At 34.2% G+C, this 21,941-nt stretch overlaps 5 protein-coding genes and 1 pseudogene across 5 annotated transcripts; 5 read left to right on the plus strand and 1 right to left on the minus strand.

Moving 5' to 3' along the window:
- Window positions 1-330: 330 nt before the first annotated feature.
- On the plus strand, window positions 331-3,748 carry LOC146957575 (uncharacterized). The gene is made up of 4 exons (XM_085750809.1): window positions 331-1,462; window positions 1,609-1,692; window positions 1,815-2,200; window positions 2,402-3,748. Exons 1-4 carry the CDS (start codon window positions 331-333, stop codon window positions 3,746-3,748), a joined length of 2,949 nt encoding a protein of 982 aa, XP_085606935.1.
- A 105-nt stretch (window positions 3,749-3,853) lies between these two features.
- Window positions 3,854-4,603, plus strand: LOC146957576 (uncharacterized). The gene is made up of 2 exons (XM_085750814.1): window positions 3,854-4,403; window positions 4,551-4,603. The coding sequence occupies exons 1-2, from the start codon at window positions 3,854-3,856 to the stop codon at window positions 4,601-4,603; spliced, it is 603 nt and encodes a 200-aa protein (XP_085606940.1).
- Window positions 4,604-5,828: 1,225 nt separating this feature from the next.
- On the plus strand, window positions 5,829-7,372 carry LOC146957577 (uncharacterized). The gene is made up of 2 exons (XM_085737274.1): window positions 5,829-6,741; window positions 6,919-7,372. Exons 1-2 carry the CDS (start codon window positions 5,877-5,879, stop codon window positions 7,266-7,268), a joined length of 1,215 nt encoding a protein of 404 aa, XP_085593400.1. The 5' UTR covers window positions 5,829-5,876; the 3' UTR covers window positions 7,269-7,372.
- Window positions 7,373-8,596: 1,224 nt separating this feature from the next.
- LOC146957578 (uncharacterized) lies at window positions 8,597-10,397 on the plus strand. The gene is made up of 2 exons (XM_085737281.1): window positions 8,597-9,660; window positions 9,859-10,397. Exons 1-2 carry the CDS (start codon window positions 8,664-8,666, stop codon window positions 10,188-10,190), a joined length of 1,329 nt encoding a protein of 442 aa, XP_085593407.1. The 5' UTR covers window positions 8,597-8,663; the 3' UTR covers window positions 10,191-10,397.
- A 2,391-nt stretch (window positions 10,398-12,788) lies between these two features.
- On the minus strand, window positions 12,789-14,216 carry LOC146957579 (F-box/kelch-repeat protein At3g23880-like; annotated as a pseudogene).
- Window positions 14,217-18,741: 4,525 nt separating this feature from the next.
- Window positions 18,742-20,463, plus strand: LOC146957580 (protein SEED AND ROOT HAIR PROTECTIVE PROTEIN-like). Its single transcript, XM_085726363.1, has 2 exons — window positions 18,742-19,011; window positions 19,928-20,463. Exons 1-2 carry the CDS (start codon window positions 18,795-18,797, stop codon window positions 20,263-20,265), a joined length of 555 nt encoding a protein of 184 aa, XP_085582489.1. The 5' UTR covers window positions 18,742-18,794; the 3' UTR covers window positions 20,266-20,463.
- The last annotated feature ends 1,478 nt before the right edge of the window (window positions 20,464-21,941 follow it).

The raw sequence follows: 21,941 nt of genomic DNA on the forward strand, positions 1-21,941 counted from the left end.
TCTGCCATCTCCTTGCCGTGAGAGGTTGGTTTCTTTATTAATACTTGGCTATTCAATCAATTGTATTAGCAGTGAGGGTTGGTCTTAGAGACAGAGGTGCACGTGCTCATTATTCTTGTCTTCCTTGTTCCATTACTTTTATAGTGCACCACATATATTTTTGAAGGATTGATAGTGGATCTTATTACAATTAATACCGTTGCCTTGATGCCATGGGTGCAGCCTCTATGGTGATGGAGGTTATTGGAATTTGTGGGAATAATATAATATACGTGTTGTTGCTATTAGTGAAATAATGCAATGCTTTTACGTCTAATCATGCCAAGGTAAATGTGTCTAGTGGCGTGGAATTGTCGGGGTATAGGTAGCCCGAGTACAATTCCCGACCTTAAGTACCTAGTCCGGCATTTCAATCCGGATCTTTTATTCCTAAGTGAGACTCTAGCTCACCGAAATAAAATTGAAGAACTTCGTTTTTTGCTTGGTTACGATTGTTGTTTTACTGTAGACCGCACCGGTAGAGGCGGGGGTCTTGCTTTATTTTGGCGTAACTCTTTAAATTGTCAACTTGTTGATTTTTCAAGCAATCATATTACTGTTGAGATTAATGATATTGTTCTTGGTACTTGGAGACTTACTGGCTATTATGGCTATCCTAATGGAGGTCGTAGAACTGCCGCTTGGAACTTCCTTCGGCAACTATCTAATCAGTTTACAGCTCCTTGGTGCATTTTTGGCGATTTTAACGATATTCTTGATGCGAGTGAAAAGAGGGGGCGTACCACTAGACCTCCGTGGCTGATAAATGGCTTTCGTCGAGCTGTTCTGGATTCAGGTTTGTCTGATGTTCCTATTGAAGGCTATCCGTTTACCTGGTTCAAAAGTCTTGGCACTCCGCGTGCCGTCGAAGAAAGGTTAGATCGTGTACTTGCAAATAATTTGTGGTTTAATATGTTTCCGAATGCTACTGTTGAAACTTTGGTGGCACCTGCTTCTGATCATTATCCAATATATGTAAATGTTGCCCCTGCCCCACGGCCACATGCTTCTAAACGCATTTTCCGTTACGAAAATGCTTGGCATCTTGAACCAGGTTTCAAGGAGCTTGTTACTCACTCTTGGCATGAACATTCTACTCATAATATCATTCCGGAACTTTCCTCATGCGCGGAAGACATGAATGTCTGGAGGAAATCCCATTGTCACAAATTGAAAATTGATATTGAAGATTGTCGAAAACAATTGCAGGAAACTCGGTTAGGATCTTCTGGTGAGGACCAGGTTCGAATGTTCGAGTTAAGGAAACACATGCAAAGATTGTTGTCCCAAGATGATGCATATTGGCGTCAACGTGCAAAGACTCATTGGTATAAAGATGGCAACCGTAATACTAAGTTTTTCCACGCATCGGCTTCGACTCGAAAAAAGGTAAATCGAATAACCTCTCTTGATGATGATGCTGGTAATAAAATTACTAATGAGCAGGATATGCAAGATGTGGCACGACATTATTTTGTGAACATTTTCAACAACAAAATAGCAATTTCTCATCGGTTATTGATGTTATTAATACGTCTATATCTGATAACGATAATGACATGCTCACAGCTCCCTTCACTAAGGCCGAATTTAAGGATGCTATTTTCTCTATGCATCCGGACAAGTGTTCAGGCCCTGATGGTTACAGCCCGGGTTTTTACCAGCATTTTTGGAATTTATGTAGTGATGATATTTTCAAAGAGTGTTGTGGTTGGTTAGACACTGGACAATTCCCCCTGATTTGAATATTACTAACATTGCACTTATTCCAAAAGGTTCTACGCAGGTTAGCATGAAAGATTGGCGGCCTATTGCACTGTGTAATGTGTTATACAAAATCATTTCAAAAGTGTTAGCAAATTGTTTGAAAAAGGTGCTACCTCAATGCATTTCTGACAACCAATCCGCTTTTGTCCCGGGACGATCCATCCTAGATAATGCCATGGTTGCAATTGAGGTCTTACATTTTATGAAAGCTAAGACAAGAGGGGAAGATAGGTATGTCGCTCTAAAACTTGATATTAGTAAAGCCTATGATCGTATGGATTGGAATTATCTGCGGGCTGTTCTAAATAAAATGGGGTTTCATACTCGTTGGATCCACTGGATGTGTATGTGTGTTGAAACAGTGGACTACTCTGTGCTTGTTAATGGTACACAGGTCGGTCCTATTATTCCAGAGTGGGGTCTCCGACAAGGGGATCCTCTTTCTCCATATTTATTTATTATTTGTGCAGAAGGTTTATCTTCGCTTATTTGAGATGCCGAGGCAAGAGGTGTTCTCACAGGTACAAAGGTGTGTCGACAAGCACCGTCAGTTTCCCATCTTTTGTTCGCTGATGATTGTTTTCTTTTTTTCAAGGCCATTGAGGACCAAGTACATGTCATGAAAAATATTCTTTCTACTTATGAGCTAGCTTCTGGTCAAGCGATCAACTTACCTAAATCCGAAATATATTGCAGTCGTAATGTCCCTGATGATCTCAAAACTAATATTACAGATATTCTAGGCGTTCAAGTTGTTTTGGGTACAGGTAAATATTTGGGATTACCCTCTATGATAGGTCGCGACCGTAACGCTACTTTCTCTTATGTCAAGGATCGAGTCTGGCAAAAAATTAACTCATGGAGTGGTAAGTGTCTTTCCAAAGCAGGTCGTGAGGTGATGATAAAATCTGTTTTGCAGGTTATCCCCTCTTATGTGATGAGCATCTTTCAGCTTCCAACCAAATTGCTTGACTCCATCGAAAAAATGATGAACTCCTTTTGGTGGGGACATGGTAAAACAACGCAAAGAGGGATTCATTGGCTGAATTGGGAGAAGCTTTCAGCACCAAAGATTCATGGAGGTATGGGCTTCAAGGACCTTTCTGCTTTTAATTTAGCTATGTTGGGTAAACAGGGATGGAAATTTATTACCGAACCAGACTCACTAGTTGCTAGAATTTTTAAAGCATGTTACTTTTCGACTGGCTCATACCTCACAGCCAGCATTGGGCATAATCCCAGCTACGTGTGGCGTAGCATCATGCGTGCTAGATTTCTTGTGCGTGGGGGTGCTAGGTGGAGCATAGGTTCAGGTGCGAATATTTCTATTCTAAATGAACCATGGCTGTCAAATGGGGAGGTTATTCGTAGTGATATTCCAGGTGCTCACTTTGTCCATAATTTTCCTGTCAATAGCTTGATGAATATATATGATAAAAGCTGGAATGAACAGGTGGTTAGACAGGTTTTCAGTGATGATATTGCAAACAAAATACTTCATACATCACTTATTTCTCAGGTTGAAAAGGATAGAATCCTTTGGAAAGCAGAAAAGAACGGGCGTTACTCTGTTCGTAGTGCATACAGGCTATGTATATCAGAGTTAATTGATTCTTCTTATAACTGGCGTCCGGGGTATTGGGCTGGTATTTGGAAACTTAAGGTTCCACCAAAAGTCAAGAATTTAGTTTGGCGTATGTGTCGTGGTTGTTTACCAACACGTGTCCGTTTGTTAGACAAAGGTGTTACTTGTCCGACTAATTGTGCTAGCTGCGCTTCTAACCACGAAGATCTTATGCATGTTTTCTTTGACTGTCCTTTTGCCATACATGTTTGGAATAGAACAGGTATATGGAGTTCTATACAGCATGCGATTTCTATCACTGCCTCAGCTACGGATGTCCTATTTTACTTGCTAGAGAATTTGTCTGTTGAATTATAACAACGTCTGTCATCTGTAATATGGAGTTTATGGAAACACCGTAATCTTAGAGTATGGGATGATGTCACAGAAACGAGTGCCACGGTTGTTGAACGTGCTCGGAACATGGTTGAAGATTGGCAAATGGCTAATGCTCCAGATGTGCTTGCATCTCGTTCGACGCATCAACCTCCATCAGCCTCCACCTCTTCTCAACGCCGAATCATGTGGCAGCCTCCTGTGCAAGGTAGATATAAATGTAACATCGACGCGGCTTTCTCTTCTCACATCAATCGTACAGGTATTGGAATTTGTGTCCGAGATGCAGAAGGTACGTTTGTTCTGGCCAAAGCTTTTACATACCCTTGTACGGTTCCGGTGGATGTGGGTGAAGCCTTAGGGCTGCACTCCGCTATACAATGGTTGAGTGATATGCAGTTTGACAATGTGGATTTTGAAACAGACTCAAAGTCAACAGCTGATGCTTTCATTTCTAGTACGAACGACTTGTCCGAATTTGGTTGCATTATTTCCTCCTGTCGTTCGCTGTTCAGCAATTTCTTTTCTAACTCTAGGGTGGAGTTTGTTAGGCGACAAGCCAACGCGGTTGCTCATGCTCTTGCAAGAGAGGCCACATCCTTAGCTAGTCCCGCAGTTTATTTTGATATACCCGATTGTATTGAAAGCATGTTTTCCCTCAAAAAAAAAAAAGTAACATAGGCTTTACCTAACCTTTGTTCAAATGTTACTAAGTCTGAACAATAACACTTTTTTCTATATAGTAATATTTTTCAAATGTTACTAAATATCATTTTTGTTGCAGTGGGAAGGGCTATCCGAGAAGAAGGTTCCCCACGTAATAGGAAAAATGTTTAGTTGATTACTCTACCACCTCTACAAATATACTACACACCTAGTACTAAACCTAAGTCTGCATGAGCTACAGTCTGGTTAGAAAGGTTTAATAACCAAAGCGACTAAAGAATTTCAAAACTTTATTTTATTCTCTTTTGGCTCCAAAAACTATTCGAAATGATTCAAATTTAATTAAAAACTACCTAAAACTCACTCAAATAATATTGATTATTGAAGAATTATCAGTATGTGATAACTGATAAGGTGAGTATGGGGGAGAACAATGGAAGAGAATTGAGAGACCTATGTAACTTTACAGATGGGGATTGTTGCCTTGACTTTTATCCTAAATTATCAAATCTTTATGTAGTGTGTTGAAGAACCTTATGAAGTTATGATATAACTAAAAACATGAACGAAGATAGGTGTGGGAAGAAAGTCGAAAACTTTTATTAAAGTTGTTTTGTTTGGGATCGTGCTGCTTATGAAAGATTTGACTATAAAATAAAATGTTGTTTAATATGATGTGCCAATATATGCATTGGTGATTGAAACCCATCATAACTAGTCTTAAAACAACATTGAAGGTGTATTGTATAATCTTAAGATGAGAGAAGAGTGAGAGAGGTACCTTTGTAACTTTACACTTGTGCATTGTTTCCTTGACTTTATTCCTGAATTAGTAAGTTTTATGTCGTGTAATGAAGAAGCTTGTGAGTAACCTTTGTAACTTCCCTTGACTTTTTAAAAATGTTTTTGATTGTTGAAGTTGTTTTGTTTTGGTAGAGATATATGTTTTAATTGATTGACACCTATTGAAACCCTTCTTAAAATAGTAATGAAGGTGTACAATATTAAGATGAGAAAAGATTGTGAGAGAAACCTTTGCAACTTTATAGTTAGGCATTGTTGGCTTATCTTTTTTTCTTTTCTCTTTTTCCTAAACTTATCTTTTTTTCTTTTCTTTTTCCTAAATTGACACATTTCTATGTAGTGTGTCGAAGAAGCTTGTGAGTTAGCATAAACTTGCATGAAGATTGTTGAGTGTTGGCAATTGCAACAGATAGATAGATCTAGAGGAAAAAAGTACAACACTTATGCTACAAGAAAATCGTACATAAGCCACAACATGCAACCAATTAACATCGTCCATCATCCAAATACATTATGTATTTACGTTATACAAACATTATGCTCTATAAATAGTCGTGGTATTCTTGGACTTGGTACCTCAACACTACTTATAAGCACTTGTTCCCTACCCATTTCCTAAAACAAACAAAGAAACTATTTTATGATGGCTTATCTTAGATCCATCTTCACCACCTTTATTCTTCTTTTTTCATTGCTAGTTATTGCCTCTGCAACTGATTATGGTCCAACACCAAACATTGAGAAGCCTAAAACTGAAGTAGATAACAAACCATATTCTACAAAACCAAACTATGATAAATATGGTATGGTTCCAAAAATAGAGAAATTTGAACTTGAGACAGATTCCAATCAACATCTCAAAAATTCAAACGACGAAAATCCTAAACCTGAAACAAATTTTGGGTATGGTCCATCACCAAAGATTGAGAAACCTATATCAGAAGCAGTCTACAAACTAAACCAAACAAAATCAAACAATGAAGTTCCCAAACCCAAAACTCATTTTGCTTATAGTCCAACCCTAAAGAATGGGAAACCCAAATCCGATGCAGTTTACACATCAAACACCACAAACTCATATTATGAAGTTCCAAAACCCAAAAATGATTATGGATATGTTCAAACCCCAGAAAAAATTGAGAAACCTAAGTCCGAAGTAGTTTACACACCAAATACCACAAACCCAGACTATGATGTTCCCAAACGTAAAACAAATTATGGATATGGTCCAACCCTAAAGATTGAGAACCCCAAGTCCGAAGCAGTTTACAAATCAAACCTCACAAAGTTGGACTATAAATTGCCAAAACCTAAAAAAAATTACGGGTATGCTCCAACTCCAAAGATCGAGAAATCCAAACTTGAAGCGGATTATAATTTACACCCCACAAAACAAGATTATGAAGTTCTCAAAACAAAAGAAAACTACAAAGTGCAAATTCCTACATCCATTGGCGTCCAAGGAGTAGTTTTCTGTAAATCAGGCTCAAATTATTACGTACCCAATTCAAGGTAAATTTTCATTGATCAAATATAAAAAAAGCGAAATGTAAAACAAAAATATATCTTGCTATATTTTTTACAACATTTTGTATGTCTTGCATATGTATGAAATTAAAACCAATTAATTTATATTAGTTTGAACTTTAAATTTGATGATATATTATTAGTACTATATTTACCATGTGTGAGGGGTGCAGGGGCTGTGGCACGAGTTACATGTAGATGTGTGAATGAGCTTGGAAATGAGACAAACCCTATATCAGTATTCAGCCATGCAACAGATGGTAAAGGTTATTACTTTGCTACACTGTCACATTCAAAGCTTGGATCAAAATTGAAGATCAATGAGTGCAAAGCATACCTAGAGAGTTCTCCATTAAATATTTGTAAAGTTCCCACCAATGTGAACCATGGGATTAGTGGTGCTCCTCTTTCTTCTTATCGTCTTCTTGAAAACAATTTTAAATTATACTCTTTACCACCTTTCTTCTACACTTCTCAAGCTAAACCAATCCATAATGGTTCTTAGAACATGACCATTGGCTTGTCAAATAAAGTGGAATAAAATTCTATGTATGACTGCAAATTTGAAGAAGAATGGATTCTTGATTTTATTTTTTATTTGTTAATTTGTGGGTATAATTCGTTTGTAATTGATATATAAATAAAATCAAGGCTTGTCATGAGTCAAACTTTATTTATTTCTTCATATTTTTGTATATACACTTGCCTCTGGTTTTTTTTGTCATGTTGAGGGCACAAGTTAAAGATTTAAAAAAAGAATTCGAGTTTCTATGAGAATAGTTATAGTAATTTGGCTTTTTTGATTAATAATTGTTTCGCTAAAAAATCGAACTCAGATTCTTTCAAACGATTGTTCTTTGATGAAAGTCATTAACCACTTGTTTACTATACTCGGTACATTATTATAAAGAAGTTGCATAACATATATGGGGTCATCTTTGGGGGGTTGAAGCAGAACCAAATTGATCTAGTTATTTTCGGTATGTACTTTATGAACTTGGTTCATCCTAAAAGACACTCAATAAATCGGGATGAAATTGACAGCTCTACTTATAGAGGTAGACAAGGAGGCTTCGTCTCTAATCTGAAATAAAAGATGGCATGTATTCATACAATGCGTATAACTAATTCCTTCAACGAAACAAACAAAGATTAGTATATATTGTGCTCTCTAAATAGAAGTAATGTCTTGATTAAAAGAGAAGAATAAAACAATACTTCCAATGAGAAATAAGAAAGAAAAGAAAAAAAGAGAGTTCTCCAACATTCCATAATTCGTGCACAATAGTTGAATGATTGAAAATATATGTTAGCTAGCTGGCCATGTAGTAGAGATATAACCCAATATTCATAGAAAAAATTAGATTATAATTCAATAATTATTTAGGACATGCAATTCAGGGTTTTATCGTGCATCCATGTCATATCCTACATCTTATAATTAGTATTATTATTGTAGGACGTGTGCATTGCTGAAAAATTCAAAGTTAGTAATTTAATAAGTGACCAAATATACTCTAAGTGTGTGTTTTTAGAGAGCAATACATGTTCTCCACTCACTAGCTAGGTAGCTGATCTAGTCATGTATTACGGTGCTTAATCTTTTCTTGCAAGGAAACAACACTCTACAAATGAAATATGACGCGATCACGTTCTATAGTCCAAACAATGAAAGACTCCCCTCCTTATATTTACCTAGAACTATATTATTCATAAGCCACGACGTGCAACCAATTATCTTGGTCCATCCAATTATTCATATATTCCATAATGCGGTATGTATTTATGTTACACAAACATTATGCTCTATAAATAACCATGATATTCGGGGTATTCTACCTCACCACTGCTTTGAAGCATTTACCACCCTTTTTCTGAAACATTACAAAGAAACTAACTTATGATGGCTTCTCATAGATCGATTTTTGCTATCTCTATCCTTCTTTTTGCGTTGCTAGCCATAGCCTCCGCAACTGATTATGTGTATGGTCCAGCACCAAACACTGAGAAGTCTGAACCCGAAACCGAAGTAGATAAGAAGTCATACTCTAGAAAACCAGACTATGAAGTTTCCAAATCCAAAACAAATTATGAGTATAGTCCAACTCCAGAGGTTGAGAAATCCAAACTCGATATAGATTACAAAGTACATTTAATAAAACCAAACTATAAAGTTCCCAAACCCAAAGTAAATTATAGATATGATCCCGTTCCAGAGATAGAGAGACCTGAACCAGAAACATATTACAAACACCTCACCAAACCAAACTATGAAGTTCCCAAACCTGAAATAGATTATGGGTATAGTCCAACTCCAAAGGTTGAGAAGCCTAAGTCCGAAGAAGTTTACACATCAAACCCCACAAAACCGGACTATGAAGTTCCCAAAACCAAAATAGATTATGGCTATGCACCGGCTCCCAAGATTGAGAAACCCAAGTCTGAAGCTGTTTACACACCAAACCCCACAAAACCGGACTATGGAGTTCCCAAACCTAAAACAAATTATGAATATGCCCCTGCCCCCAAGATTGAGAAAACAAAGTCCGAAGCAACTTACACACCAAACCCGACAAAACCAGACTATGAAGTTCCCAAACCCAAAATAGATTATGAGTATGCCCCAGCCCCCAAGATTGAGAAACCAAAGTCTGAAGCAGTTTACACACCAAAATCTACAAAACCCGACTATGAAGTTCCCAAAACAAATTATGATTATGCCCCAACACCAAAAATTGAGAAACCCAAACTTGATACAAATTATAAACTACTCCCTACAAAACCAGATTATGAAGTTCCAAAACCAAAAGAAAACTACGAAGTGCAACTGCCCACAATCATTAGTGTTCAAGGAGTTGTTTTGTGTAAATCTGGATCTAATTATTATCCAATTCAAGGTAAATTTTCGCTTATATGATAAAAAGGAAAAGAAAATTAAAAACATAACTCACCTAGCTATAATATTTTTTTTACAACATTTCTTATGTTTTTCATGATTGACATTGACCTTGAAACCAATTAGTTTATGTTAGTTAGGACTTTAAAATTTGATGATATATCATTGATTATATATTTATCATGTGTGAGAAATGCAGGGGCTGTAGCACGAGTTACATGTGAATGTGTGAATGAGCTTGGATATGAGACAGGTCCTATAACAGTATTGAGTCATGTAACAGATAGTAAAGGTTATTACTATGTTACATTGTCACTTGCAGAGTTGGGATCAAAATTGAAGATTAACGAATGCAAAGCATACCTAGAGAGTTCTCCATTAGAGACATGTAAAGTTCCCACCGATGTGAACCATGGCATCAGTGGTGCTCCTCTTTCTTCTTACCGTCTCCTTGAAAACAATTCCAGATTGTACTCTATTGCACCTTTCTTCTACACCTCGCAAGCCAAACCAGTTCCTAATGGTTATTAAACATATCCATTGGCTTTCCAAAGAAAATGGGATAAACATGGCTGCAAAATTCTACGATGATGATTTCATGTCTTTATTTTTTATTTGTTAGTTTGTGGTTTTTTTTTTCTTCTAATGTTTTGTTAATTGTTCGATTTTCACAATTCGTTGGTTATTGATATTGATATATATGAAAATCATGGTTCACCATGAGCCAAACTTGATCTATTTCTTCATATTTGCCCATATACACTTTCCTCTGGATTTCCAATGTTTCGTGGGTGGGTTGAGAACAATTGTTTCTAACTAATCAATGCCCTGACTTTGCTTTATAACGAAAATTAGTGAAATTAGAACTTTGTTTTGAGGTGATAGTGAAATGAAACAGAACTTGTTGATGTGTCAAGTCACTTAATTGTGCCTCAAAAAAAAAAAAAAAACACTTAATTATGAGTAAGAGTATTATTGGTTCTCTGGAAACCATAATTGATTTTGTGCCAACATCTTATTGATGGCAAGAGGATCAATCCTTTGTTCCAACATGTAATAAAAAACAAAACAATTCATCTTGATTATGAATTTTTCCTTCAATTTCTAGTTCTAACATATGTAATTTTCCCAACATCTTATTGTTTTCCTCCGCCTTTCAGAATAACCTTTGTTCTGAAACCGACATCACCGTGAAGCATCTGAAGTACCTCCGGACGATTTCTTCCAGCAGCAACCTAGGAAGATAATAAAATAGCTAAGAATTATGCCAGAAATTGAGCATATAGAAACAAATTAAAAAGTGATAATGGAAATCGAGTCATATGATCCCAAAGCAGTTGCAAAACAATAACAATCAACAACTTGTACGGCAGTCTTCGACATAAAGGTCGGTGAAACACATGCAAGTAGGGAAAAAAAAATTGTGGCTTCTAAGGTGAGGACTCTATTAAGAGGATCAATCCTTTGTTCCAACATGTAATAAAAAACAAAACAATTCATCTTGATTATGAATTTTTCCTTCAATTTCTAGTTCTATCATATGTAATTTTCCCAACATCTTATTGTTTTCCTCCGCCTTTCAGAATAACCTTTGTTCTGAAACCGACATCACCGTGAAGCATCTGAAGTACCTCCGGACGATTTCTTCCAGCAGCAACCTAGGAAGATAATAAAATAGCTAAGAATTATGCCAGAAATTGAGCATATAGAAACAAATTAAAAAGTGATAATGGAAATCGAGTCATATGATCCTAAAGCAGTTGCAAAACAATAACAATCAACAACTTGTACGGCAGTCTTCGACATAAAGGTCGGTGAAACACATGCAAGTAGGAAAAAAAAATTGTGGCTTCTAAGGTGAGGACTCTATTAAGTCCCTCATGTACCACTTAATTTGACCGATCGATTAATAGCCTACTGGATCTCTTTACTCCTAACCACACATGATTCATGCTCTTTCTCTCTCCCTAACAGATCTCTCTTGCTGCTGCACTTTTTTTCTCCCACAAGTGTAAGCTCAAGTCAACCAGACAAATGCACTCGTTGTTTTATTTTTTTAATGTCAAATGTTAGTGTGTTGGTTGTTATGTTAGTTTTCTCCTTGACAGAATATGAACCTTTGACCTTTAACTTCTCAACTCTTATAATCCTTTAACTCAAACCACTTGAGCTATCCAAAAGTTTGAGGCAAATGAAATTCATGTATGTTTGAAATAAAATAATACTAGTTTTTCCTTTTCTCATCTATTTATAGATCTGTAGATATAACAAATTTGTCCAAGTCTATAGGTGTGTGTGTGTATGTTTTATTATAGGAGCACAAGTTGTGCTAATAGCACATTACACCTCTTACACAACTAAGCTTAATATAACATCACAGACTTCTAAACAATTTTCTGTTACTCTTCTCTGCACAAAGCTATTTGCTATTACAACACGTACTTGCTAATCTCTACCCTCATTGATACATTCAATCATACAGCATACCCATCCCATAAATTCAAACAAATATATATTAGACCTCTACCTAATTGAGACAGTTATGCACTGATGCAAAACTACATGTACTAAAAAAATCGAATTGCTGTAAACACCCGGCAGGATATCTCAACCAATGCGGTGCAGCACATTTCTTTGACAGGACATCAAAATTCTCACTCCCCTGCCACATGCCAGTTCCAAAAACACAAAAATATTCTCCTAATTGATATGATAACATAATTCAAATAATGTACTGTCCCCCCAAATCAAGGATTATTTCACACTTCAGTTTTGTTTAAAAATACTAAAGACAAACGAAATAAACATTGTCCTTCAAGGAGAATCAAGTTCAAGTTCATATAATTAAGGCCAGCAAGAGGCAGGCTGTTTGTTGATGTCTGAAAATCGCCAAACCTTTTTGGTTATAATAATAATAATAATATTAATATAAAAATAAAAACAAATTCATTGAATCCATGAGAATTGTCGAATCATTAATGATAGCCAATAGATAGTCATTTAAAAACACAATCAACCAAAAAAGCAGTCATAGGAACGAATACTTACACAATCTATTAATGTGAAAACAACATATATGAATTTACATAAATTCAAACAAGTAAATCATGGAAGACGAACTTACATTCAAGTTTCAACAAATCGAAATCAAGCTTTCAACAAACCCTTTGCAAAGTACCAACATAAAGAACCTGCATTTCCATCATCAATACTAGTTTTATGCACGCTAACTCCTGTTCGCTCAACTCTATGATCCCTCCAATTATAGATAATTGCTTCCTCCTCTTGAATATTATCCAATAGCAGTGTATCACCATCATTTGAAAGAAACAATGGCAAGAATCGAAAATTATACTTCAGCGTATCATCACTAAAGTCATGGTTCAATTGAAGATCATGATAACTGATTTTAAGAAATTGAGTCCAAGACTCTTCAACCCCAAATTCCTTCATCTGCCATATAATAAAATCAGTTTCCTTGTACCAATAAGAAAAACAAAGACAGTCACCCAACACACCAACAGTTGGCTCTGAAGGTGGAACCTCGTCAAAACCCTGAGGCAACCGATACTGATTGTATGTCTCGGTCCCTAAATCAAGTGAAACAACAACAATCTGCTCAACAGTAATATCCACCACCGCCTCCTGACCAATATAACAAGTGATCGGGATGTCATTGTGAATAGCCAACCAGTTAAGAGTGCCATTAAGAAACACACCAGTATGATGAAATTGTTCAATATCACAATAAAGAGGAACAACCGGGAAACTTTCAATATTTCTCCAAACATTATCACCTATATTGAAAACTCTCACATCGGTTGTCAATTGATCACGAATGTAACGTGACGCAACCACTTTAAAAGTTCCAGTGGAATTATCACAACCAAAATTGAAGACAAAATTGCCAGAATCACAAAAACACCCAATTTTTTGAGATATTTTCCTAGTGGCTGGGTTCCATAAACGGAGCCAATAGTCATAATTATACTCATAATTTGCAAAACCAGCTAAGTCAAAACCAACCAAATAGATCAATCCATTACAAGAACCAGCTAAACGAGAGCAATCTTTTTCGTCCAATAGAAAGCGAGGATCAGCAACAAGGGTAAACGAAGGGTTATCGAGTAAACGAGGTATACGAAGGGTTATCGAGTAAACGAGGTATAGGATATGGAATGATACTGTAATCAACCTCATATTCATCGTCACTACCAAAAGGGGAATCTCCTTGGATATGTTTGACGTGATGAGTGATTAGTGTGAAGTGTTGTTGATTTCGCGATTTTGATTTCTTGATGTGAAATTTGACAAAATTGGGATCGGAAATGAGAGTGTTCCAAGGATTACTTACACATTTGAATCGAAGGAGAGATTTTACAGGAAGTAATGAAAGGATTTCGGTGAGGAGATCGTCGGAGAAGAACACCGGCGACGGAGTTGTAGTCATCGCTTATTGTTAACGAATTCCAATACCAATGCACCTTCCTGTAGTGTTGTAGAACTCTTGAAAGTGTGAAATGAGTAAAACCTCAAATTGAAACTTAAAAAAAAAAAAAAAAAAAAAAAAAAAACCCAATTTTGACAAGAGAAAAGCGGGAACACACTTTTAACTATATTTTTCAACACGCTCTCTCATTGATTAAAATTCATATGGAACCCACTAAATTTACATGAGATACACTTGATTTGGTGGAACCCATGTAAATTTAATCATTCAAAGAGAGTGTGTTAGAATGTGCGTTGTTAGCATTCCTTTTTGCGAAACTTCAACAATGTGATGTGGTCGTTACATGTACCACCTCCATGTGGATAGAAGGTTATGTTATGTTACATGGGGGTAATCGACTAATTTTTATTAATTACCCTATGACGTGGCATAACATTTGGTCAACTTGTACAGTTAACAGCCACATCACAGGATCAAACTGCAAAAATGGATGGAAGGAGGTATTCGACAGACGTTTGACAAAATCATGGAGGGTTTGAAGTTTCGCAAAATTCAGGAGACTATTTTTTACGAAAGTTACAGTTTCAGGGGGAAAGGTAAGCCATTTACTCGTCATTTTATTCAGTCGGTTAAGCCATAAAATACATATCCAAATCTTTCACACACGTTTTTCCCGACCAATGCCCTACTAGAATCAAGGTGTTAGTAGTGTTTTTTACAAGTTTGAACAACCCGAGAGTGGAAAACAATTTCTCGAACACATTGTGTTGAGCTAGGTCCAGTGAAATCAGTTTTTTTTTACTAAACAAAGTATGTTATTTCAAGATAGTATTTTCCACCCTTCTCATTTAGTTCAGATTACAAAATCTAAAATGTTGTAGGGTGTTGGAGGATTTTTTAACGTGTTTTTCCACTGTTCAAACTTTATGATCCGAAATGTTGTAGAGCGCGCGAGAAGTCAGGAGAGTGGGAAAATAAATCCAACCAAGCCGCACTACATTTATTTCGTTATATTATTTGTGTATTTCTTATCATATCCCCATGCTTCTCGTACGTCATCTCTTTCCCTACTTTGCCTTTGTTTAAATTATATAATCCGAAACTTAAAAACACGCTTCAATGGTCCTGTATTTGCACCACTAAGCTAAACCTCAGCCGCCATTTTTCCCTTCAAACTTATTCTAAATTATTTTTTTCTTTTTACTTACTCCAATTGGATGTCTACAAAACATTTCTCGTAATTAATTCATTCATTGAAACAAACAAAATTTTCATATCTTTAGCTTTTAAATAGAAGTAATTGTTTTACATTAAAGTAAAAGAATCTATAACTAATATGAAAATAAATGTCCATTGAATTTACCATTTTACCCCTAGGAGGGGCATTTTGGTAAATTAATTATTGGAAGGTTTTTTTTTTAGGGTTGGCATTTGAATTTCCATTTTTGCCCCTAACCAATTTTTTTAATTTTTTTCTAATTTTTATATTTTTAATAACTTTTAATTATTTTCCAATTTTTATATTTTTAACTATTTTTCAATTTTTCCTCCCAAATTCAGTTGCTTCTACATTGCCGTTGTGGGAGATTAAGGTATCGTTTGACCCGACTTTTTTCAAACTTCTCTACATTTTTAAGGAGAAGTTAGGCCGAATACAATATCAATTAAGTACTTACTAAAAAAAGTACTTTTTTGAACGCATAAAATTGAATGGAATGAGCTTTGACCAGAAGTTGTTGAATGTTACTTTAAAAAACTACTTCTCGACAATTTATTTCACAAGCACCTCTTTTCAACTCACGTTGGGAACCTTTTCTTTATTTTTTAATATTATATTTCAATATGTTTTTTTCTTCCATTTAACTTTATTTTTTTAACCGTTCCGTTAATTTTTTAAGGAGGTTCCATTTAATTTTATTACCTTTTTTTCAAAGGAATTTTATTATCTTTTTATCACTTATATATTTAATTTCAATATCGTTTAATCATCACAATCTCACAAATATTTTTATTCACGCTGTCATTTAATGATCCCAAATATTTTTATCTCCTTTCTTCAACCTCGCGAATATATACACACATTAACGTTTAGAGTAATATTTTATGTCCGTCTGCCTGTTTTTTTGTTACGCTAATGCATATAATTTTTTTAGTGTTGCTTGGTTGAGTGCTACCTCACCAATTTTTTTTAACTATTTTCCAATTTTTATATTTTTAAAAACTTTTAACTATTTTACAATTTTTTATTTTTAACTATTTAAAACTAAGTTGATGGTTCATGGTTTTTAAGGTTTATATTTTGACATATTACAATGATTCACAATTATCCGTCATTTTACCATCTATCCTTTCAATGTAATCTTCCAGACTGAATATTACTAAGCATATGTGAAGAGACTGAATATTGCTAAGCTGATATTACTTTTTTGACGTCAAAGAGATTTTTTATTTTTTAACGGTCAAATTACTAATAGCCAAGTTCCTACACAAGACGCTAAAGAGTTTAATGTGTTTCTTTCGTTCATTTTGTGTCATGTAAATATTGGTGTTAATCCCTTTTTAGTAACTCTATGACAGAAGCGCTCACTTTTATAATTTTAACTAATATGTAATTTATGATGTTTTCTTGCTCTTGATAAAGCTTTAATAAATATTTTGATAAAGATTTATAATTTTTGTGCAATATTCATTAATTTGTTCATTTTTCCTTCGGAACAATTTTTTTTACAAAATACGTTACTGAACCCTATGCCTTAGACCATGCATCACAAATATTTGGATTATGCGACCTTCATTCTCAAATTTACGAAGAATGGTAATATTCCGTAATTTGAACATGTCTCCTTTTAAATAAGTTTTTTAAACGTGCCTATAATTCACATGAAAGGACTCGATACTAAATTGCAGTTAATATCTGCCTTTGCTGTAGATCATGTGAAATGATTTATATATGTTGAAACTGAAAGGAAAAATGATATAAATCAAGTAGAGAGGCATTCAACTATCTGTCTGATTCAGAAGTTTGTTCACCTGAAAGGACTGAATACTAAATTGCAGTTAATATCTACCTTTGTTGTAGATCATGTGAAAGGATTTATATACGTGGTACTAAATTGCAGTTAATATCTGCCTTTGCTAGGGGTGACAAAAATACCCATGCCCATGGGTACCCGTGGGTAAAATCCGTCACGGGTATGGAGCGGGTAGCTAAACAGGTATCCACGGGTATAATAATGGGTATTTGACTACCCATTATTATATGGACACAGACACGGATTGGATTGTATCCATACGCACGGGTACCCATACCCGATAATAAATTAAGTAAATACTAATATATTTTTATATATCATATCTTATTAATTAAAGTTGGTACCTTATTGAAGAAAATTTTATCGCCCACCTAAAAATCCTCAATAATAACCTATTTTTATTTTAAATTTTTTTAATTCATCTTATTAAGTTCACCGTTTCCACTTCATTCACATCATAAAACATATAGATTATATAAGAATCATGAATTTTCTATGAATTATGTATGATTTATGAAATTTTCAGTGGATTATGTATGGATGTTTAAAAGTTGAAGTTTTTTGGTAATTAAAAAAAGTTATCATTTGTACCAAAAAATAAATAAATTCAAAACTCCATGGGTACCCATGGATACCTCAATACCCACGGGTACCCGTATAGTGGGTACCCACGAGGATACGGGGTGGGCACGAGTATCATATTTATCCAACGGGGCGGGGACAGGTATCATATTATCCTTACCCATGGGTATCAATTGACATTTGTTGTAGATCATGTGAAAAGATTTATATACGTTGAAGCTAAAACACAAAATGATATAAAGTAGGTAGAGAGGCTTTCAGCTATATGTCTGATGCAGAAGTTTGTTCACCTGAAAGAACTGGATACTAAATTGCAGTTAATATCTGCCTTTGTTGTAGATCATGTGAAATGATTTATATATGTTGAAGCTGAAAGTCAAAATGATATAATCAGGTAGCTTTGGTAATAGGGTTTTCATTGGTTTATAGATAGATATCAATTATTACTGGAAAAGTGTTTCTCCCGTTGACTAAATATGTTTTCATTTGTTACTCGTGATCAAGCCATTTTGAAGATTTAATTTTGTAATCCGTAATGCAAGAGTACTCTAAATATTATATTATGGTTTATAATTATCTGTCATTTTCGCAATCTATCTTTCCAATATAATATTTTGTCAAATACGTTACTGAACCCCGTGCGAAGCACGGGTTTGTAACTAGTGTTTGTATAAAAAAAATAGAAGAATGAGAAAATACGTACCTACAATAAGACATGAAGAGAGAAAAATAAAAAATAAAAAGAGTCGACGTTCTCCAACATTATATAATTACCTTAATATTTTAATGAATGATTGAAAATACTATATGTTAAGGTTAGCTGCCTATGTAGTAGAAGACATAAACCAATAATTAATTGATTAGGACATGCAATTCAAGTCTTGATCGTGCATCCATGTCATATCCTACTTCCTACAATTAATAATTATTGTGAGGGACGTACATGCACATTCCCTAGATATATATTAATTCATGTAGATTCATGTTACATGTATATAAATAAGCCTCTCTTCCTTGATCTACTTATAATTTGTGTACTCCACCTTTTTTCAACGTACTTGAGATAAGAGAATGGCTTTTACAAATATCCGATTTCTGGCTTTCATGCTTCTGATCACATCCATGTTGGTCCCATGTAGTTTTGCTTATGCCAATGGCGATGACTATGGTACCAAAAAACAAGATGTCACCCAGAAACCGAATTTAAATGGTAAACTTTTTACCAACAATATTGGTATTCAAGGCCTTGTTTACTGCAAATCTGGCTCTAAACTCATCCCAATTGAAGGTAATTACTCTCTCAACCTCATTAAGCGTGTTTAAAGTATTTTGTCACACTACCAAAAAAAAAGTATTTTTTCGGTATTTTTTATTAAAGGGAAAGAAGTATTTTTTTTTTTCAGTATTAGACTACTTTGACATGACTTGGACCCAACAAATGTTGAGGCTTAAGACACATGTTAAGATGACGCATTTCTATTTTTTTTTTATTTGACTAAAAGATGGTGCATTTCTAAAACCTGTAATAATGTTTTAGTAAAACAACAAATAATTTTTTTTAAGCTTTAAAATTAAAACCATTTATTAAACTAATATAGGGTGCGTTTGTTAATTTTTTATTTTTTATTTTTAAAAACTTTTAACATTTTAATAATGTTTACTTAAGATATTTTAGAAAATCCTTTTATTAAAAAAACAATTTTAACTTTAAAAAATGAAAATGGTTCCATAAAAACTTTAAAATGAAAAGCTAATCCTAGTTTTTTCAAAATCTATTTTTTCTAGAAATGTAATAACCATAAAATCATTTCTTTTGAAAAAGTGATTTTGATGATAAAAGTGATTTTGATGATAGTAAAAAACATAAATTAGCTTCAATTTTTTTTTTTAAATCTCTAAAAGAATCTATGTTATGTTTAAAGCATAATATTTTTTGAAAATTCAAAAACACACTAATAATGTGTGAGCTCTAGCAACTAGACTACTTGACCAAAATCGATCATAAGATCGGTTGATTTAGTCTTTATTGAGATAACATATAGGGTCGGATATGAGTCTCTTGAAGATCCCAACTAATTTATGATGTCTAAGTCTCCCTTGATATTTAACCACACTCTTAAGTTCATTAAAACAAACTAATTTATTGATAAAAATAATATTCTCTTTCACAAATTTATTGATCAAAAAAACATATTTGCGTATAGGGGCCGTTACAAGGATAGCATGCGAAGCTGCCGATGAATATGGCTTTGAAACAAAACCATTCTCTTTCTTAAATGATGCAACCAATGCAAAGGGATATTTCCTTGCAACATTGTTTCAACAAGAACTGGTTGCAGAAAAACGGGTGCTGAAGGAGTGTAGGGTATTCCTTGAAGCTTCTCCTTTGGACAACTGCAACTATCCCACAGATTTCAACAAAGGGATTAGTGGTGCTGAGCTTCATTCCTATCACTTCCTCCATGACAATAAGATGAATTTATATACCGTGGGACCTTTTGTTTTCACCCCAACACCCAAATCAATCTCTAATGGGTATTAGATGATTGGAAACTCTTAGTCCCATGATGATTTTTTTTTCTTTTTCTAGTTCTAAATGTGTTTGATTTGATGATTGTTTTCCATTTTGTATCATCCAGATTCTAGTATATAGGAAAAAGTTATGTAACTTCTATCTACAAAGTGAGAACAAAAGGTCATTATGAAGAATAAAAGTCTTAAAAACGCCCTTTTGATTTGATTTGTTGATTGTTTTCCATTTTGCATCATCTAATATATAGGAAAAAGTTCTGTAACTTCTATCTTAAAAGTGAGAAAAAAATATCATTATGAAGAATAAAAATGTTAAAACACTCTTTTTGAACATAGACTCTAACATTCATACTTTCTTATTTAATGAAAGGGTTAATAGGTTTTTACCCCTGTAAATAGGTCATTTCCGGTTTTCCCCTGTAATTTTTTTTTTTTGATTTACCCCCTGTAAAAAAAATTTGTTTTGATTTACCCCCCTGATAGGCCAAACAAAAACCAATTTTTTTTTTCAAGAAATTTTCGTTTTTGTTTGGCCTATTAGGGGGGTAAATCAAAACAATTTTTTTTTACAGGGGTAAATAAAAAAAAAATTACAGGGGGAAAACCGGAAATGACATATATTACAGGGGGTAAAGACCTATTAACCCTTAACGAAACTAATGTAAATCTTATCATTTTATGTGGAATATATAAAATATTGGATAAAACAATGTAATTTTTCATTCCTTCAAAAAAATGTAATTTTTCATATTACTATACTTAATAAAAGACTGGGTGTTAGAATGAACTTTGCAAATAAAATGTTCCTCACATTGAAATCATTTCTCTCTAATAAAAACATTGAAATCATCCATGACAATAATATGAATTTATATACAATGGAACCTTTGAAATTTTATTGGATAAAATCAATGTAAATCTCATCATTTTACGTGAGTTTGTTATTCATGGAGTTTCTTCGTATTTGAGTATGAATAATAAACCCAAAAAAGAGTAGGAAAACCAATTAAAAAAGAAAAAACTTATGGTTTTCACTAAGTTGATTAAGTTGTTTAAAAAGACTTGTTTCACTATTTTGAAATTAAATGGATCTCACTATTGTTTAAAATATTGTTTAATCAATAAGATTTCAAAGGCATAATTAAAAATTAAATGGATCTCACTATTTTGGAAATATGCCCAACTATAATATATAGATTTCTACGGTTGTCACTATTGAGTTCAAGTGAGTAAGGGTCGCAATGATTATGAATGAGGTTTAATGTTGAATATATAAGATGTGACCTATATTCTAAGCAGCTTAACGTTTTGGATAGAGATATGGAGTCTCTCTCTTATGGTATTGAAACATTAAATGACTCGTTGCCTGCGACGCTCATCAATCTCTTCAACAAATAGTATCGGAGTCAATATTCAAATTGATGGGAGAGAAGGAGTGGGATTTTTGTCTTTGGATAAAGTATGGAAATGCAGGATCCTCTGTCCCTTGCTCTGTTTGCTGGCCTCTTAAGCGTTATTCTGCTCGACGTTGTTTGATGTTCATCCAATTTTGTCCTTTTGGTTGTCATTCGACATGTTTCTTTTTGTATCTTTATCTTTGATTTCTCTCCTTATTTTATTCATCTTGTATCATCTCAAATACTTCTTGCACTTTGGTCTTTCTATCAGCTAATATATATATATATA

The sequence above is a fragment of the Medicago sativa genome, chromosome 1, assembly GCF_051527215.1.
Source record: "Medicago sativa cultivar Bolivia chromosome 1, Bolivia_mono, whole genome shotgun sequence".
NCBI classification, from domain to species: domain Eukaryota; kingdom Viridiplantae; phylum Streptophyta; class Magnoliopsida; order Fabales; family Fabaceae; genus Medicago; species Medicago sativa.

Excerpts from the sequence above, each read along its gene's own strand:
- LOC146957575 (XM_085750809.1), top strand. The coding sequence starts at position 331 with ATGTGTCTAGTGGCGTGGAATTGTCGGGGTATAGGTAGCCCGAGTACA. Across the intron at positions 1,463-1,608 it reads CTCTCTTGATGATGATGCTG|CTCCCTTCACTAAGGCCGAA; the intron begins GTAATAAAATTA and ends ACATGCTCACAG. Across the intron at positions 1,693-1,814 it reads CCCTGATGGTTACAGCCCGG|GTTCTACGCAGGTTAGCATG; the intron begins GTTTTTACCAGC and ends TTATTCCAAAAG.
- LOC146957576 (XM_085750814.1), top strand. The coding sequence starts at position 3,854 with ATGGTTGAAGATTGGCAAATGGCTAATGCTCCAGATGTGCTTGCATCT. Across the intron at positions 4,404-4,550 it reads TTATTTTGATATACCCGATT|TGGGAAGGGCTATCCGAGAA; the intron begins GTATTGAAAGCA and ends TTTTTGTTGCAG.
- LOC146957577 (XM_085737274.1), top strand. The coding sequence starts at position 5,877 with ATGATGGCTTATCTTAGATCCATCTTCACCACCTTTATTCTTCTTTTT. Across the intron at positions 6,742-6,918 it reads CTCAAATTATTACGTACCCA|CATGTGTGAGGGGTGCAGGG; the intron begins ATTCAAGGTAAA and ends TACTATATTTAC.
- LOC146957578 (XM_085737281.1), top strand. The coding sequence starts at position 8,664 with ATGATGGCTTCTCATAGATCGATTTTTGCTATCTCTATCCTTCTTTTT. Across the intron at positions 9,661-9,858 it reads TAATTATTATCCAATTCAAG|GGGCTGTAGCACGAGTTACA; the intron begins GTAAATTTTCGC and ends TGAGAAATGCAG.
- LOC146957580 (XM_085726363.1), top strand. The coding sequence starts at position 18,795 with ATGGCTTTTACAAATATCCGATTTCTGGCTTTCATGCTTCTGATCACA. Across the intron at positions 19,012-19,927 it reads TAAACTCATCCCAATTGAAG|GGGCCGTTACAAGGATAGCA; the intron begins GTAATTACTCTC and ends ATTTGCGTATAG.